We start from the raw sequence: 18,828 nt of genomic DNA on the forward strand, positions 1-18,828 counted from the left end.
ACCTCGACCACTGAATTAATACATTAAATATGTATTTACTGGCATATAAAGTTAAACTGAAGTTTGACAAAAGGAGAATTTTTACCATTCTCACTCTTGCCAAAAATGTTAGATATCCCACTATGCATTGCGTTTTCTGGTCTTTTTCTCTAAACCAGTACACTGCTATAAATGTCTGATCGTTTGCAGTACAATCCTGTAAAATAACAAATCAGCATTTTGCTGTAGAATAAATAATGTAAATCTACAGTATTTTTTTTATAGTGTGAATCAAAGATATAGATCTATAGCATCTGTTCAAAATGGTATCAGGGCTGGTACAGAGCTCTCCTACCTTCTTTCTGATCTACAAGAACCTTCACTTAAGCTTCTAGATGAAGAGAGCAAAATTGGTAAGGATTATGGCCAAGCTGTGTGGAATGCAGTGTCGACTCTCTAATTCAGGGATTTCCCAGGTTGGAGACGGAGCTTGGCAGCCTGTTGTTATCTGGGATTACTATAGGAGAAGTGAGTGACTCATTAGGAGAGGCAAGGTGAGGGGTTAAAAGGTGCCGCTGTGGAGTTTGTATAGCCGTGAGCTGCTGGAGGAAAGAGATAGTGGCATGTTGACTGTGATCTGCCTGATGTACCATGCTCCACTACTTCTAAAAGCCCTTCTCTATGGTTAATGGTTTGCTACCTCTAGTTTGGAGCATTGGTCTTAAAGGAAAACTCCACAGTGAAACACCGATGTTGAAATAGAAATAATTTTGGTTCTAATTTCTTGGTTGGAGCTGTATTTTCATTATTCCTATGAAATGTTAGTGGTTGTGTGCTGCTCTGACGTTATTGCTAGCACGGTTACAACGGGGATTAATAGGAAAAAAAAATTCAGGGATCTCAGACAATGGTCAGATTTTGCTGTTAGCTCTTAAAAACCAAAGAGCAAGAGCCTATTCACTTCACTCGCTGTTTTCCAGTGATGTGCGATGTCATATTAATGAGAAATTCACTGGAGAATTAGTGGAGACGTCAGCGCAAACGCTGGACTCAGTGTTCCAGAATGCAATGCAGCTCTGTAACGCAGTTGCACTGAGTTATGTCAGAGATTCGGCTCGGCTAGTTAGCGATCTATGAGGTGACAAGCGTGATGCTGTTAATGGTGGTATTAGCATGAACGTTTTGGAAGCTGATCGGTTTGAGCAGAGTACAAATGTAGAGGTGAGAGAGCTGGACAGACTAAAGGACTAAAGGGAATCGCTCTGCATCGCTCTTTTTAGGTAGAGATGAAGCGAAGGCTAAATCCCACTGGCACCACTATCAGCAGGTAGTCGACTTGGTTATGGTGGAGAATGAAGGAAACCGTTAACCGAAGTGAAAATAGACCAACATGTCTATGAAAGAAGTTTAAACTAAAAAGTTAACTCAGAATTTCATTACAAATTAAATCTTGGAGATCACATATTAATTCTAAAGATTAATGTGCAAGGTGTTCAGGGTGGATACACATCTCACTCCCTGTGTGTGAATGATCAGTAGTCATTGCTGCTGGGCTGGTGGTATAACACAGAAGATGATTCTCCATTCATCCATGAGATATTATCCATGGAAATAGAACTAGGCTCTTCAAACTAATAACATAAGTCCAGCTGTATTATATATTATTATTATTATTATTATTATTATTTACATCATATCTGAATCACATAGAATACATAGAATCTGTCACAGTCACATGTACTTTCCATGTAAATTTCCATCTTCTACTACACTTTCATTTGAACATGCATGGAGCACAAACTTCTACTGGTGTGCCACATGTGTCATTCTAACACCCTCATAAGGATGAGAATGTTGTGAAATGAATGAACATTAGCCTTACACTGTGTATACTTTCTCACTCATCATGCCCACTTTTGATCCGTTCCTGGAAGCAGGTCCTATTGTGCTTGTTGGCTCCGGCAGTTCTGCAGGGCTCCTATTATACCATGATATCACAGGTTGAATCATAACCACAATTTTATGCATCAGGATCGGAGATGAGTTTGAGTGTGCTCAAATAAGAGCTTTGCTTCAAACACACATTCCAGAGGCTCAAAGCATGAGGTGTCATAAGAGATGAAAATGAGTTCTAACACCCCAGCTTTTCCAGTAAAGACCCCAACACTTTTTTTATTATTATTATTGTTGGCATGTACATGCGACATGTTCGAGCACGCCTTGCGTTTTAACGTGTTCGAAGCCGCTTTTCCCAGCCATTACCCTCCTAGTCAGACGACGGGTCTAAACACGCCCCACACCCAGCAGCATCCTTCCACCCAACAGCACACACACATTATCGTAAGAGTTTCACATATAGCATGTACAAAAATGAACAGTCTCACACACACTTACACATTAAAGGTAAAATCAGTAGGATTTTACACTACAACTCACAACAATAAATGTTACATCATCCATCAGGTGAAGTAACTGGAAATCATTAATTGTATCTTGTAACAAGCCAATAAATGGTCAGCAGTGATCATTTGTGATTTAGTCACAGAGGGAAAATAGTACTTAGCGCACCTTTAGTATTCGATCAAGATCAGGCATTTTTAAATGTTTTTAATATTTAATGTAACTTAATGTTACTTTCTGACACTAATTTTTGAGACTGCATATTTTAGGAGTTTTATATATATATTTTTTTCAGTGGAAAACAACTGTTGCTCAACATAGCCAAGTATGTGTTTTAACCTGCCTCCTATCCATGAGATCCAAAAACAATCAGCATCCTGAAATATATGGAAATCAGCTCGGCAGCCGTGTGCCTTTGAGCCTTACCGGAGGAGGAGCTGCACCGTATGGGTCAGGACATGCTGAGACTCTTGTCTTTGTATAAGTGAATCTAAAGGATGACAGGTGAAGTAGAAATATGATTGAAAGTACAAGTGACTTTACACACTGTGCAAATTGTGTGAAGAACATTACATGACACTGAGAGCATCACTGAGGTCAGATTTACAGTCAATTTCATTTTCAGCTTGGGATGACCTTTGTTTCTAAACTAAAGCTTAAGGCTTGTAAGTATATACTAAAAATTGTAAATGGAGCACAGGTTTTGAATATTAATACTGCTGTAGTGTTCTAACATGGATCAGCTGTTCATCCAAGCACTTATTCCTATATACCCAAATAGCAATTTTTGCTCTTTTCTCACAAATCAACTCATCAGATAATTTACAAGCTCTTCATGAGGTTAAAATGTGTGTGATAGAGCATGGACAATGCTAAAGTGTGGTGTGTAGGGGGAACTCCATGAGCAGGGTTGGGAAACACTGGTGTTAGGAGAGTTAAATGAATTCACAGGCGGCATGCTGTAACACGCCCATCGGCCCGTCAGACGCATCATTATCGCCCGGGCCGAAGAGCCTGCCCGAACCTGCTCTGGTCCAACGCTTGCATTCCCTCTCATCATACTACATCATTTTCTGTGATGCGCTATCAATTTCTCTTGTTCCCATCTCTATTTGATTATACTTTCACATTTTTTTTCTGTTTATCTATTTTTGGTGTTGGCATCTTCTCTGTTAATGTTAATGAATTTGGTTTAACTATTTCAAGACCACAACATAGCACTTGTGTATGTCGTGGATGCTGCAGCACCTTATCTGTTAGTATGTAAACTCTTAGCATAAGGGGTCTTTGGATTTCTTACATTTCAACTTGGAATGGTGTATGATAGAAAAACACTCTATAGCAGGGGTCTGGATGTGGACACAGCAAAACAGATTGACTGAGCACTTAAAAAAAATACTATAGCAGACCTGATAAACGTATGGAAAAAAAAGTTCATCAACTGCAGTTTTTTATACGTGGACCATCATGGCTTCTGTAGCTTCATATGCATTCATGTAAATTATTATCTGAAAGCAGCTCATCTGACAAGAGACTAGCTACATGACTAAGGCATTACCTCAGAAAGGGGAGAGTTTTTATTTTATTTACCCTCTTGTCTGATAAGTGAACCGATAACATGCCTTTTTTTTTTTTTTTTTTAAAAAGTTGAATTTGAAAACAGAATGGACGGAGAAGTGAATGTTTATTCTCCTTGCATCAAAAAAAGTCTCATCTGTTCAGAGTCCATGGCACTAGTCAAAGTGGTAACATGAAGCACCAATAGGAAACAAAACATTACCATTCTGAATTGTCTTATTTATAGCCATAAACTAATGGTTAAGCATCTATGTGCAGTCTTTTTATTTCTGTAACTGGTACTGTATACTCTTAAAGAGAGAAACATTAATTCCCCCAAAGACAATTGGATTGATGTGAATAAAAGAGGATGTGTCTCGGCTGGGCGTGTTGAGACTTCTCTTACTGTTCACAGCTGCACAGAGTGATTTATGCTCCTGTGTGTGTGTGTGTGTGTGAGTGTGTGTGTGTGTGTGTGTGTGCACTAAGCCTGAAAAACTCTTGATATCCATAAGCAGTAAGCTCATTGTGCTACTGTACTGTAAGTATTTTTGTATAAGGTATAACATATAAGGTATACACAATCAGATACTTGACCATGTTCAAGGAATCATGAAAAGGGTTTTATCTGATTTTATTTGTTATCAAACTCCTTAAGCAAACTGAATGTGTAAAGTGATGCACATTGCCAAAAACTGTAACCACCGTATGTAGCTCCTTAGAATGAGTAGTCTGACACAGTTCATAAACATATCCATCTGCTGGAATATGAAAAAAAGAATTATTATGTTGAGGTTGATGATGAGTGATAAATAAATGCACACAGTGCAGTCCATCTACAGGTCATCAGAACTGATGTAGGTGACATGATGTAGACAATGATTTATGAACTGTTAGAGCAAAGTGTATGCAGGCAGTGGTACTCGGTCTTAAATGTAAAAGGCTGAGTGACAGATCAGCAGCTACATGGCACTTACAGGAAGTGTATTTCTGGGTTCATTAAGCATTCATATACTGCATGTATGTGGCATTTAATGATACTTATTGATACTTGCATAAGAGGAATATTGTACAATTGCCTGCGAAACAGTTATTTATTTATTTGGGATGTGATGTTACAACAACAGCATTGTTCAATCTTTTTTTTTTTTTTTCTTCATATTTATCATCCTGACACACCTAAAGTTTTTTTAATCTGAATCATATTGATTCAAGTCCATACAAAGCAGCTTTGCTCCAAGAAGGTTAGATTTTGGTTTCTTCTGATGAATATTTGAGATGTCTTTATAGTGTTAGACAGGCTCTGACATGCTGCGTGTGTGTATATTGCTGTGTGTGATGAATTTGTTTCTGGATCAAAAATGATGTTTGGTGCTTGAATTCAATCGAAATCAAATCCTGCTATAGGTCTTTTCAAAAAGTGCTATCAGACTGCTGCCTTGTCTAAATCATTCATTGCGCACAAATGCTTATACATCATTTCAAATTGAACTTGTTGTAGCGGTAATATTTTTACATATCCTAAACATCTCTGTGGTTGGTTTTGGTTGTAGTATTCTCCGTTGCTGAAGAAGCTGTACTGTCAGATCGCTAAGACCTGTCCGATTCAGGTGAAGCTTGCCTCGACTCCCCCGCATGGCAGCGTGGTACGAGCCATGCCCATCTACAAGAAAGCTGAGCATGTAACCGAAGTGGTGAAGCGCTGCCCCAACCATGAGCTTGGACGTGACTTCAACGAGAGTAAATACACAACCCTTTACCTGATAAGCTTAATGTGGGAAGCTCTGGACTGGTGTTTAATCAGTCCTTGATCAAAACCACAATGATTTGTGAATAGACCATAGATCAGTATTGTATCGATTACATGCTTTCTTCCTTCTATCCACAGGTCAGTCAGCTCCAGCCAGCCATTTAATAAGAGTAGAGGGCAATAACTTGTGTCAGTATGTGGACGACCCAGTAACAGGCAGACAGAGTGTGCTTGTACCATACGAAGCCCCACAGGTATGTTTAAACTACTTTACTTCATATACACGTGTACATACAATGAACAAACACAGGTTAACTTACACAACCATGCTATAGCTTACTCACAAGAAACATGTGATATAGAGGTGTCTAATAATATTTGTAAGTATGCAGCGATGATATTAAAGCACCGAGTGCTATTTTTTCACATGGTTTGGCAGATGTGTGCTGGCGAGCCTTTAGACAAGCCCAGTAATTACTACACTCTCAGTCATTCTGTAACACCAGTAGTAATTCAGACTAATCATGAGATCCTCTTTTCCCCTGAGGCTTTATCTATTTAAATGCTTTATGTGCAGATTTGAATCTATATAGTAATATAGAGGTCATTTTTTTTTTTTTTTCGTAAGAGGCTGTTCATTTTTCCAAATGTTATTAATATGTATAAATAGTAGATGATATTATTCTGTAATACTTTTCGGTTGTCTTATAAAGTTGATTACAGGACACAGTGATGGGTTCATGTGATCTGTTATCACGCCAGAGTGGATTATTTTCTTACAAAACACGTCCTGAAGTGTTCTATTCCTGTTATACAGCAGCAGTTTGACACATTTTACAATGCCATACGTTTTGTCCGTTTATATTTACATTTAATGTCTGTGAAACAAGCTAGTTCTTGTTATCACTTATTGTTATAGTAGCAATAAAAAGCCATTCCCACACTTTCTCTTGAAGTAAGAGAAAAAATTTTAAAAAATGCAGCCTGTTACCAAGAAACGGCAAGGTCCTCTACCCTGATGCCTTGGGCAGAAAACTTAAAGCTGCCGTTTTACCTCTGACTGCTATAAAGCACTGACATTGGAGACTCCTTTCATAAATGTGAAATAAACGTCTCTTTACACAAAACTTCACCATAATAATGATTACACATTTTTCTTTGTTAAATAATAGCACATTTTTTATCAGTGCCGGCCATGCAAGTCCCTGTGAATAAGTCTTTAATAAAGAAACGATAAACTATTAGTATGACTGCATTAATATAAATCTGTAATTTGAAGTGTAGCCAGCCCTACGCTCAGAGCTGATGTTATAGGAAAATACTGATCAGACATTTTTGCCTAAGATGAGTGGCTTCTCAGACAAAATCAACCAGTACAAATTCATACAGTCAATTCAACAGTCACCACAATAGATTCCCTAAATAGCTATCAATTCCTGCCTGAACATGTTGATGTTACTAACCCCTTTAAAAGGCTGAAACCCAGACCATATAAGGATATCTGATAGGGTTTGCTAGGTGGATATGATAAGACTTTTCATGTATAGCCAATTTGAAGAAGATTTGGGATTTATAAACACATAATGCACAGAATTGTTTATGGAAATATATGGATGGTAGAACTTTTTTTCCCCAAATGATCACAGACTCACCTACAGGATGAAATAGGGGAAGGATTATAAATGCTCTGCTTGGTACTTGCTAGTGTTTTGACCTTTTGCTGCCCTCTAGTGGCAAAAATAAACCCATTTTGACTTCAGAAAGACTTTTCAGTCTTTTAAGCAATTGTGCTTTATGCAGTTTAAAACTGTCCTGAAAGTAATTAAGGTAGATTAAAGAAAATGCATTACCTAATCTCTCTCTCTATCTCTCTCTCTCTCTCTCTCTCTCTCTCTCTCTCTCTAGGTGGGGACAGAATTCACAACAATTTTGTATAATTTCATGTGTAACAGTAGCTGTGTTGGTGGAATGAACCGCAGACCGATTCTCATCATCATTACTCTGGAGACAAGAGAGTTAGTGATTATTTTTATCCATAACCTGTTTGTGGCTGTTAAAAAAAAAAAAACCTCATGACCTTAGGTTTGATTATCACATAATTTACTGTTTCTCTTCCCGCAGTGGTCAGGTGCTGGGTCGGCGCTCTTTTGAAGGCCGGATATGTGCATGTCCAGGTCGAGACCGCAAAGCAGACGAGGATCATTTCAGAGAACAGCAGGCACTGAACGAGAGCGTGGCCAAAAATGGCAATGCTAATAAGCGCAGTGAGTCAAGCACTCTTTCATAAAACTGCATTTGAGCCTTGATTAAAATAAAGTCTTTTAAGTATTTTAATTAATATATTAATAGTTTATACCACAGCCCTGTTGAATTCGTGATTCTGCCAAAAGGTGTTGTTTAATTTTCTGCAACAGCTCTCGTTTTTAATACATTACAATCATTTCTATAGTAACAACTGACACAGGGACATGTATGGCCACATTAACAGATGTAATCGTTGATAAGGTGAAGCTTTCTGTTGAAGGAGATTTAACATTTTTGTAAGGAGTCTCCAGTGTCAGCTCTTTGTAACAGTCAGAGGTAAAGCTGCTGCTATAAGTTTTCCTACATGGGAAAGACGCTGCACTTTCTCTGTAGCATGACAAGCTGCATTGGGTTTGTCTTATTAACATCATGCGAGAGGTAAAGAGAGTCTAGTAAGGGAACTCCTCTTTATAGCTGCTATAACATAACTGATAACTGGAACTAACTTGTTTTGTGGATGTTCAACAACATTAAGCTATAAATGGATAAAATTATGATATGTCGGTTTGTTAATGAAAACTGTAATTGTTGGCAAATTGGTGTTGTATAATAGAAATAAAACACTTAGACGTGGTATAATAAACTCTTCTTCCTGTTCCTTCCTGTTCCTTATATAATTTGTGTACCATAAGAAAAAAACCTTCAAGATATAAACTGTTTTGGCTTATGTCTAGTTCAGTTCATTCCATCTAATTAAAACAGTGAAATTAGACTTATCCTAAATATAGAATCAAGAATGTAGAGCCAAGATCTAGCCATGTGACGTCTCAAACCAAAACAGCTCTCATTGCTTTAACTGAACACCTACATCTCGTTCCACAGATTTCAGACAGACACCTCCCAACATTCCCGGGCCTCCCATCAATATAAAGAAGAGGAGACATGGGGAAGAGGAGATGTACTACATCCCAGTGAGTGCGCACACACACACACACACACACACACACACACACACACACACACCCCTTCATTACATGTACAACAGTGTGTTGTGGAATAGTCTACCTCAGTGTGTGGGGGTGTTTGTAAGGTGGTTTTTGTGTTGGGGACATTGCTGTAATGTGTTTGGGGATGTTGTGCAGGTACGAGGCAGGGAGAACTTTGACATCCTGATGAAGATAAAGGACAGTTTAGAGTTAGTGGAGCTGGTGCCACAGCAGATAGTCGACTCCTACAGGCAACAGCAACAGCAGCTACTGCACAGACAGTGAGTACCTCATACTGTACACATGCATACTGTATATATACTGTAAATAGAGTTTCTCTCCACTGTTTTTTGTACATTTTAGATTTAAAATCATTAATAGTAATACCAGAAAAGTTTTTTTTTTCTCTTGGCTGGAGTGTATAGGTTATCATATAAACAAAAGATACCAGATGATGGCCGTTTTCATGAACAGAATGAATTTTGTGCCACAAAGTGTATTACTTTCATGACAAATGCAAATAAAGCCTTGCTCTACTTTTTTCACAGAAAGAAAAAATGGTTTCAAATTCTGTCAAATCAATATATAAAAGCATTGAAGTAACAACAAAACTCTGTTACAACAAACAAAAAGGTGAATATAATTCACATTATGTGGAAAAATTTAACTTCTTTCATCTGTGAAATTTGCTTAGGTCAATAAATACACTTTACATGGCACCACATTCATGACGTGCCACTCTGTTGTCATTTGAACTTCTCATTGTGTCCATGTAACTGTTCACAAAATGAATTTTTTGTGTCACAGCATGAATTTTGTGTCCCCTTAAAATGAAGGATGAATGAATTACATTTGTAATTTCACATAATATCTTAAGTGTTAGAAAATGTATCTGTAAAAATCATTACAAGAACAAAATGAGAATTTCATAGCACCAAACAACTCCTTGGCACTGAGCTAAGAAGTTTCCTTTATTCACAATATAATGAGTATATTCACCCTTCTGTCATTTGATTTTTAGTGTGATGTATTCACATTTTTTGTAAATGAAATGTAAAGTTTTTTTTAATATTGAAAAAGTGCAGCAAGTTGTTTGGTTTTGTCATGAAAGAAGTGGCTTTAGTAGCGAAAACAGTCATGTCACACCGGCTTCTGCCTAATTGTGTTGTCTTGCCGCTACTGTGTTAGTATATTCACATTACAGTGATTGATTGAAACACAGTGTAGAATGTGAACCTTCTTTTCATGCAACATCATAATAAACACATTTTCATACACACTGCACAGCTGGATTATTCCATCACCCATCCCCCCAACATGCACACACACACACACACACACACATGTTCATGCATCATCCCTTATTTTCCCTGACACATCTATTTCTTTGTAGTGGTCATGTGACCTCTCCGTCGCCCTATGGAACACCACTGAGCAACATTAACAAGGTCCACAGCAACATCAGCAAACTTCCTTCAGTCAACCAGATAGTGGCGCATCAGAGCCATCAGAACGCAGGACCGTCTGCCAGCATGGTGCACATGGGTAAGAGCCTTGATGACATACAAGCAGCTCAGCTTTCATTTAGGTTTTTGAAAAAATGGCTGGTGTTCTGGTGAGCTGCAGTAAAATCTAAGAGCAATGTACTCATTCTGAGCCAGACAACTAAGAACTGCCAGTTTAATTTACTTAATTCTTACTCACTATTGGATTTAAACATCAAAATCCTACATCAGGAGATTCAATAGCAGACATAGCTACTGCTTTGCTACATATTTACAGTACAGCCACACTGATTCAAAACAGTGTGTATGGAGCAACAGTGTGGAGGCAATCCTAATTTATGTGGACACATCAATAAAAAAATTGTGACGGAAAGTATTGTATCAAATCGAAATAGGTCTAATTCAAAATGGTGGCTTTCAATTTAATTTTCATACGTTATATACATGGGTGATTGGTATAGAGGTGCAACGAGCAGACTACACATTTTCACACGCTTCTAGAAGCTATTCATAATTCCTTCCTCCCTTTTAGGTTACATATTAATGGATGGTTAATACACTGGGTGTGTGAATCCAAATCCTAGAACTGCCCAAGAGCCACTTTTGCCCTCTGAGCAAGATCCTTAACCCTTGAACTTCTCAGTGCAATGCTCAGTTTGGCTTTTCTCCTAAAGACATGGATGTTTCCTGTAGGTGCGAACATGCTGGGCGGCCACCACATGCAGTCGAATGGAGACGTGAATGGTGCGCACTCGGCCCAGTCGATGGTGTCAGCGTCTCACTGCACCCCGCCTCCACCCTACAACCCCGACCCCAGCCTCATCAGGTACTTCACCCTGCAGTAGCACGGCTTTCCCTCGCTTTCTCGCACACATGCACGCATGCACACACACTCACACACATCTGACTGCAAATCTACAGAAATGATCACATGTCTAGTAATTCTCCCATGCTGTAAATGTCACACCAAAAGACTTATCCCTTTTGTCTACTGGGCCAAAATATGCCTTTTTCATTATGGTTTGAAAAGCACTGTATTGTCTTTTCTATGTGTTAGAGTATTTATGATGTCATTTTTACAAGACTTGATATTATGGGGGGGATTCGACGATTGAGGTGCCATTTGTGTCCCACTGATATTACATACGCAAAAATGTATGTACGTAAAAAAAAAAAATTTAACATAGATAAAGTGTCCCAACATATGTGCATATTTCAGATAAATAACTTCAAACATTAATAGAACCTACGCAATGTGTAATAACTTTACTTTACACTTCAACATTCTTATAATTTTTCATTCATGTGTGAATCCCTTTAACATCTCTTGCTTGAAACATCCTTTTCCATGAGTCATCAATTTATGAAAAATTAGTCTCACAACATTCACTCAACCCTGTTACCTGAACACATTCACCTCTATGAAATAGTTGGAATATTCCACATGTTAAACAAAAAGTTGCATCATCCAAATTTCCTGAAGATCACAGGAAGAAGAAAATCAACACATTTTCATTCTTTTTTCCCTTTATTTTCAATGATATTGTGATATTGACTGGCAAAGTCACTCTAAAACACAGCCCTGCTGCTCATATTATAGATTGAAAGTAAATTATTAATTTCATTATTGAATTAGAATTTTAGGTGAATCATTAGAATGACATTGATGTCCTCATGCTATTAGCATGGGTGCTTAACCATATTTAGTTTATTTACTAATTCAGTGCAAAATAAAATTCAACCCTGTTACTTATTTAAGACAGCAATGCCAAGAAAATGTACAAAATGAAAAAGAGATTGTTGCCGAGGAAGGGTTAAGACACTGAATGGTTAAATGCGTGTTTTCTTAGATTCAGTGTTGAAAAATACTAAAAAAAAGTTTTAAAAAGTTTCATTTTTAACAGTTACAAGGGCTAAATGGCACCACAATCGTGGAATCACCTTTGTGGAGAACTGTGCCACAGGATTAATGGCTGTAGTGTGTTAAGTAGAAGGGAAGCCTGGGTTCTGCTGACTCAGCCCTTTCTGTTTACTCATCTGTAAATACTTATTTCAGATTTGAAATATTTTTTTTCTGCTGGCCAGAAAAAAAAAGTGTTTATCTAAGAGAAATCACTTGCTTTGACTTTTCTCATGGAATATTGAATGGAATAAATTTGGTTTTCTTAGTCTTTATATCTTTGTCCGTACAGTAAGATAATTATACAGAATGACATTTTTTACTTGTTTCCATGCATGATGTTGGATGTACTGTGTGATCTCATATACATACAAATCAACCCACTACAATATTGTATTACATTGAGCTGGAGTTCTGTACACATCTCATCTTCTGTTTAGGAGCATCACACAGCCTGCACCTAAAACTATATGGTTTCTGACAAACATATTTTTTTCATGAAGTATGTTTTGTTTTCATGTCTAATTGCAATGCACTGTTTTGCAGTTGCAGTTGCCACTCCATTATTATAAGTTTCCATTCTTTGCCATTTTGTATTTTTCATGTATCACTTTAAAGGTAGAGTCCCCATACATGTCAAGGCATTGTTTATTTTCTGTCTTAGTTTCTTTCCTTCGTTCTTTTTTCCTCCTTCATGTTGACATCCAATAAACTAATCAGTTTGGTCACATAAAGTTGCATGCTTTGACAAATTAATATACAATGAATAGATACCAAAGTGATTTATAAGACAGATTGTAACTGTTAAAACAAAAAAAGTACAATAAGAGACGTGAAGCAGATGCGGAATCTACCTTTGAAATATTCATGTCATTATATTTATGTCCCATTCCTGTTTTAAAACATCAAAACAGATTAATGTTTTTCATTGTATGTAGCATTTCCACCTTTTTGTATTTATAATAAAAGTCTGAATGCTTTCAAAAAAAAAGTTGTTACGGATTATTAATGCAGCTGCATGTGTTTTTGTTTAATTGGGTCATTTATTATATATGTGTATATATATATATAATATACGTATATATATATATATATATATGTATGTATGTATGTATACCTTTATAAAATACTTTTAGAAACAAATTGTAGGTTACATATTATTGCTATTTCCTACATTTTAGCTCATTGGCACTTCATGTGTATCAACACCACCTCATTCCAGGGAATAATAATAATTTATATTAGACTGTTCTGTAATATTTTATTATGTATTGCACATTGTAGAATAATCGTTTACAGCCAGTGTAGATTAAAATACTGCTTTGGTCTGGTTAAAATGTTGTCCATGCACGAATCTGTAATTCCCAGGGTGCAGCCCCTTGGTCTTAGTGGGATTCCTTTTTTCTCTGAACAGCTTCTTAACCAGCCTGGGCTGCCAAAACTGCATCGACTACTTCACATCGCAGGGCCTCCAGAGTGTGTACCACCTGCAGACCCTCTCCATGGAGGTAAACAAAACGAGAATCATCTGTAAGGACTCGATTCCACTAGCTGATGCCAGTTGAGAATTGTAATCACTATGCACTGAAAATGAAACTTTTTTTTTTTTGGCTACCATGAACTGATTTTTAGCAGATATGAAAACCCACTTGGGATAGAAAAGTGTAAGAAATCAGGAATAAGTCTTGATTTTGTAGAACTGAACTGAACTGAAATCAGGAATAAGTCTTGATTTTGTAGTAAAGTGAACTGTTCTTTGTATGTAACATGCATGAATGAGCAGACCTTATGAAAGCTAACAGGACCCGGTTAAAGCTGGTTAAAACTGGGCAACATTTATATATAAAAATCATGTTGTAATAACATCAAGATGCAGTTTCCTACGTATCAGGAGACTGAATAGACGTTAAAAACTAATTTTTTAATTTAATTTTCCTGTCTTTTCTTTGTTAATCACTTTCATTTATTATAACGTTATACTTTAGTTTATTACATATATGTTACATACAGTGGCCCTTGTTTGTGTTTTGCTAGCAAAATCTCAGCAAATTTCTATAATGTGATACATCGTGTATTGTTTAGACGTCTTCAGTTGTGTTGTGATATGATATTTTTGCCATATATTTTCACCCTACCAAATCTTCAGGTTTTGTATTAAAGTGAATTGTAAATAAAATGCATAATGGGCCAAACTACAGTAGCTTTTATTCAGTTTATAGGAGGTGTAAGGAGAAAAGGTTTACAAAAAAAAAAAAAAAAAACAACAATTACTCAAGGAACAAGAGTTTTGTGCTAAAGTGAGCCTTTAAAGGTGAAGCTAACTCCTCTATGTTTACCCCTCAGGATCTTGGAGCTCTTAAGATCCCAGAGCAGTTCCGTTTGGCCATCTGGAGAGGCCTCCAGGACATGAAGCAGGGCCATGATTATGGCCAGCAGCTTATTCGCTCCAGCAGTAACATGGCCACCATGGCCATCGGGCCCGGAGGTGAACTGCAGCGGCAGCGTGTCATGGAGGCTGTGCACTTTCGCGTGCGCCACACCATCACCATCCCCAACCGCAGCACCACAGCCGGAGCAGACGAGTGGCCGGACTTCGGTTTCGACATGCCCGACTGCAAGACTCGTAAACACTCCATTAAGGAAGAGTTTGCCGAGAGCGACATGCGCTGAGATATCTCACTAAGGCTCTCACAGAGACCTTGCCATTTATGCTGCTTTACTTTTTTTCTCCATCAGACTCCTTTTTTTTTTAACTGAAATGGACAGCTCTATTTGGTTTCAGTGTCAAGTTATTACTTTTTTTAAAGCAGTTCCTTTCAAACTTTTTTCTTTTTCTCACTTTTGTAACATGTAAATGCGACAGGAACACCTCCCAGAACTTTTTTTTTTAAATGGACAACTAGCAATTTTATAAATTATATCAACTACAACACAATGCTGTGTATATAGTAACTCACATTAAGGGACAAGGAAAATATGTTAGCACCATATTATAACCACGACAGAGTTCACATATGCATGTCTCAAAGAATGTACACAACCTATACAAAATTCTAAAAAATCATCAAACCACAGTAATAGTTTTTTCTGTAGCATCATGTTATGTCTAGATTTTGAATGTACAGTGGAAATAACACTCAGTAATTTAGTCATACTTTAGAGTAGGAAGGAATTTAAAGGGCTCCTAGTAAGAAATATTTGACAATAATGACAATTATATAACAGTGTCCTATTGAATCTTTCATTTTGTGAATATTTGAAAAGCAATCTGTCAGTAAAATGAGGTGACTATCAGAAATGTGCAGCTCAGTTTAGCTACATGTCAGGATGAAATTATAAAAGAAATCAGATCAGTCTGGCGTTCCACTCATATGAAACCTAGTATTAGTGAATGTTGTTTACTTGGCATAAAATATATATTGCAAAACACTGGAGCATTACTTGGTTTAGATTTTGATGTGTTTAAAGCATTACCACTAGCTCAGACAATACAAATGTCCCGTATCGTGTGGTATTAGCCTTGCAGGCCAAGGTTTTATTTATCATACCAAACTGTCTGTCCATCAGTTTAAGTGGGAATGACTTTAATCGGCCATACTATTGGAACAATATAGAAAATATTTGTGTAATTACATATTTCTTTGCCCAGGTATTTATATGTTTTGAGAAATGACATTGTGCTTTTGTTATTACACTGCTACAGACTGGATTATTATAATGTTAATGTATTGCTTCCGTTAGATAAACAAAAATGGAGCAGATCGATCCTTCTTACCTGTGCAGTTTTAATAAATATTTTTTAGAAGTTTTGCTACCCGAATAATTAAGTACTTGCACTGCCGCTGCAGTGTTACGTCATTTAACACCGCCTTGTTTGTAAATGTATAGTATTAATTAGATCTTGTGATATTGGATTGTACTATTTTTTTTCTTACTATTTCCCCTTATTGTATATACTTTTGGTTACGAACAGGCAGTTGTGAGACAAATCACATTTACTATGATAATGGATCACTTTACCTACAAGAATGTAATGGACTAAATGCACATATGCGTTTGTCAAAAGTAAAGACTGAAAGAGAATCTTCCCAAATCCGTTAAACGGTCAGTTAATATTCCTCAGTTAGCCTGTTTCACTAACGCCTGAACAGTTCACGGCGCTCAATGCTTTGTGCAGTTGGTGCTGGCTAAAATCCACAAAAGAAAGCACTTTATTGCTTTTGTATATTGTAAACACTGTAATATTTTGATTGATTGTGATCAGTATTATGTCAGGTTATTCATAAGAGATTTTATGAATGTTTTAAAGTCGAGATGTCTTTTCTTTAAAAACAAAAAACAAAAAACAAAACCATAATGTCTATTTTTGTTCATTTCCAAAACGTGATACATGATGTTTATGTTTGAATTGTGTAAGGTGATTTTTTTTTTATTATTAATATTAAAGTGTGTATTATAGTAATTATATCTGTTGTCATTAATATCCTAACCCAGTTCATTTCAGGAAAATTAAACCACTCTGAATTTTTTTTTTTCCAAAAGAAAAGAACTCATGGCTTTTATTTGGTTTAGATGGGTTTTAAGTTTAGAGATCATGATGACAGCAGTAAAAAAAGGGCTACTTCCAAACTTTTATTGTTTTGTTAAATTAGCAGAACATTTTGTTTCCCACAGTAGTGATAATAGTATATTCAGATGATGTTCTCCCGAGTGGAGCATCAAATATCTCAGGAAAACCCATCAACACTCGACTTGTTATTTTAACTATACAAACTCCAGCCAAATGACAGTTTGCATTTCTGAGCTTGGTCCTGTTTATGTGTTTTCTAGATTGGTTTCTTGTTTCTTGTTGCATCACCTGTTTTAGTTACTACCTTCTTTGCCTGTGATTCTTTTATTTAAAAAAAAAAAAGAAAAACAAAACTGGCACATTCATCCATGATTTCACAAACTAGTGCTTGTAGAAGAAAATATCTTAGCTTAACCCCCTGAAGTCTTATCATTCAGTTATTCTTCAGTAACTTCTATAAATTAGAAATAGAAATGGGATGTAGATAAAGAGTGAGGATGTCTGTAAGTCTGGACCTGGAGGTGAGTCTTAGGAGTTTAAGGGGTTAAGTATAGGCCTAAGCACTTGCAGTACATTCTGCCCAGCGCTGGATAACAGTATTTGTAATCAGCATTTCCAACACATACGCTAAAAATTTACTGTACATTTTACAGTAAACAACTGTAAATTCAAGGACCAAACCATGGTAGAGCTAGGATTTGAACACACAAGCTTCTGAGCTATAATTAATAGCCTTAACCATTGAGCCAGAACTAACTCAATCAGCTTGTATTGATTCAGTGCAATCTTTCAGTGCAAATTAATTCAGTGGTAAAAGTGGTTGAATCAGCGCAAGCTAGTTGAGTTAGTCACGGTGGCTCAGTGGTTAAGGCTTTGCGTTACAGATTATAGAGATATGTGTTCAGAATCCTGCAAACTGCCATGCTTGTGTCCCTGAGCAAGAACCTTAATCTTCAGCTGTATATTCAGTTGTATACTGTATCAATTGTACCTTTTTTTTTAAGCATCAGCCAAATGAGCAAATGTACTGGATTATTATTTTATACTACGTAAGATATTGCAGTACTTTACTCTAAATATATTTTACAGTTGTTTACTGTACATTTTACTTTACTGGCAACTGTGTAAAATTTACAATCACTTTTTTTAATAGTGTATGAATACTATGTAGTAGTCATTAGTCTATGACATTAAGGATTCATACTTGAATGAATTAAGCATTATATTCATAGAGTACGAGACCATATCAGTGTTGTGATTTATAATAAGGTAATATAGTATGGTATAATATGGTAATGGCACGACTTCAATCCAGAAACTCATGAACACATAGTGAGGAATGCTGGATCTGTAAGGACAAGCCTTGTAACCGATGAAGGAAGTGAAAGTCACTTTGTCTTACCTGGATACTGAGAATGTTCACTTTTAACCCAGCGTAGTAACAAACGGATTCTGACATGGAGCGACTCACAGCAGCTCACCTACACTCTGCCTGAGTACACTGGGCTACTGACATGATATGTGATGTGTAAAACCTGCTACATTAGAAACACTATACAATGAACGTATGAGTACATAATTAATTTATGTGTGCCCCCCCCAAAAAATGTGCTGCTTTTCTTCACTGCTTACAGTACACAAAAAATGATTCGATTCCTTTACTAGTTCATTCCAGAAATGCAGTTCGTCACTTTTTTTTTAAAAAGCTTCATTCATTATCACTGTTTTGTTTTCTTTCTTATAGAATACAAGAGCCTGAATACAAGAGGTCTGCCTTATAAAATTTTTATAAAATAAACAAAACAGCAGCCCAAAAGTAATGTTGTGTCACTTAATATATATTTTTTATTTTATTTTTTTGCCAATAGCAAAATACTAAACTAAACATTAAAATTATTTGTTGATGGGTAGCAGAGTGGTGCAGCAGGTAGGACTGA

General features: G+C 36.7%; 1 protein-coding gene across 7 annotated transcripts in view; it reads left to right on the forward strand.

Moving 5' to 3' along the window:
* Window positions 1-18,001, forward strand: part of tp73 (tumor protein p73) — a 37,773-nt gene extending 19,772 nt beyond the window's left edge. For 4 of the 7 annotated variants that reach the window (XM_053236036.1, XM_053236035.1, XM_053236037.1 and 1 more), the window contains 10 exons: window positions 5,490-5,676; window positions 5,825-5,940; window positions 7,592-7,701; window positions 7,808-7,950; window positions 8,813-8,901; window positions 9,073-9,197; window positions 10,310-10,461; window positions 11,115-11,247; window positions 13,736-13,829; window positions 14,665-18,000. In XM_053236036.1, coding sequence (XP_053092011.1) covers window positions 5,490-5,676; window positions 5,825-5,940; window positions 7,592-7,701; window positions 7,808-7,950; window positions 8,813-8,901; window positions 9,073-9,197; window positions 10,310-10,461; window positions 11,115-11,247; window positions 13,736-13,829; window positions 14,665-14,991 — 1,476 coding nt within the window. In that variant the 3' untranslated portion in view covers window positions 14,992-18,000. Of the gene's footprint in view, window positions 1-5,489; window positions 5,677-5,824; window positions 5,941-7,591; window positions 7,702-7,807; window positions 7,951-8,812; window positions 8,902-9,072; window positions 9,198-10,309; window positions 10,462-11,114; window positions 11,248-13,689; window positions 14,582-14,664 lie in introns of those variants that run through there. The other 3 variants (XM_053236040.1, XM_053236033.1, XM_053236039.1) reach the window with 3 other exon arrangements.
* The last annotated feature ends 827 nt before the right edge of the window (window positions 18,002-18,828 follow it).

Source organism: Pangasianodon hypophthalmus, chromosome 8 (assembly GCF_027358585.1).
Source record: "Pangasianodon hypophthalmus isolate fPanHyp1 chromosome 8, fPanHyp1.pri, whole genome shotgun sequence".
In the NCBI taxonomy this organism is placed as follows: Eukaryota; Metazoa; Chordata; class Actinopteri; order Siluriformes; family Pangasiidae; genus Pangasianodon; species Pangasianodon hypophthalmus.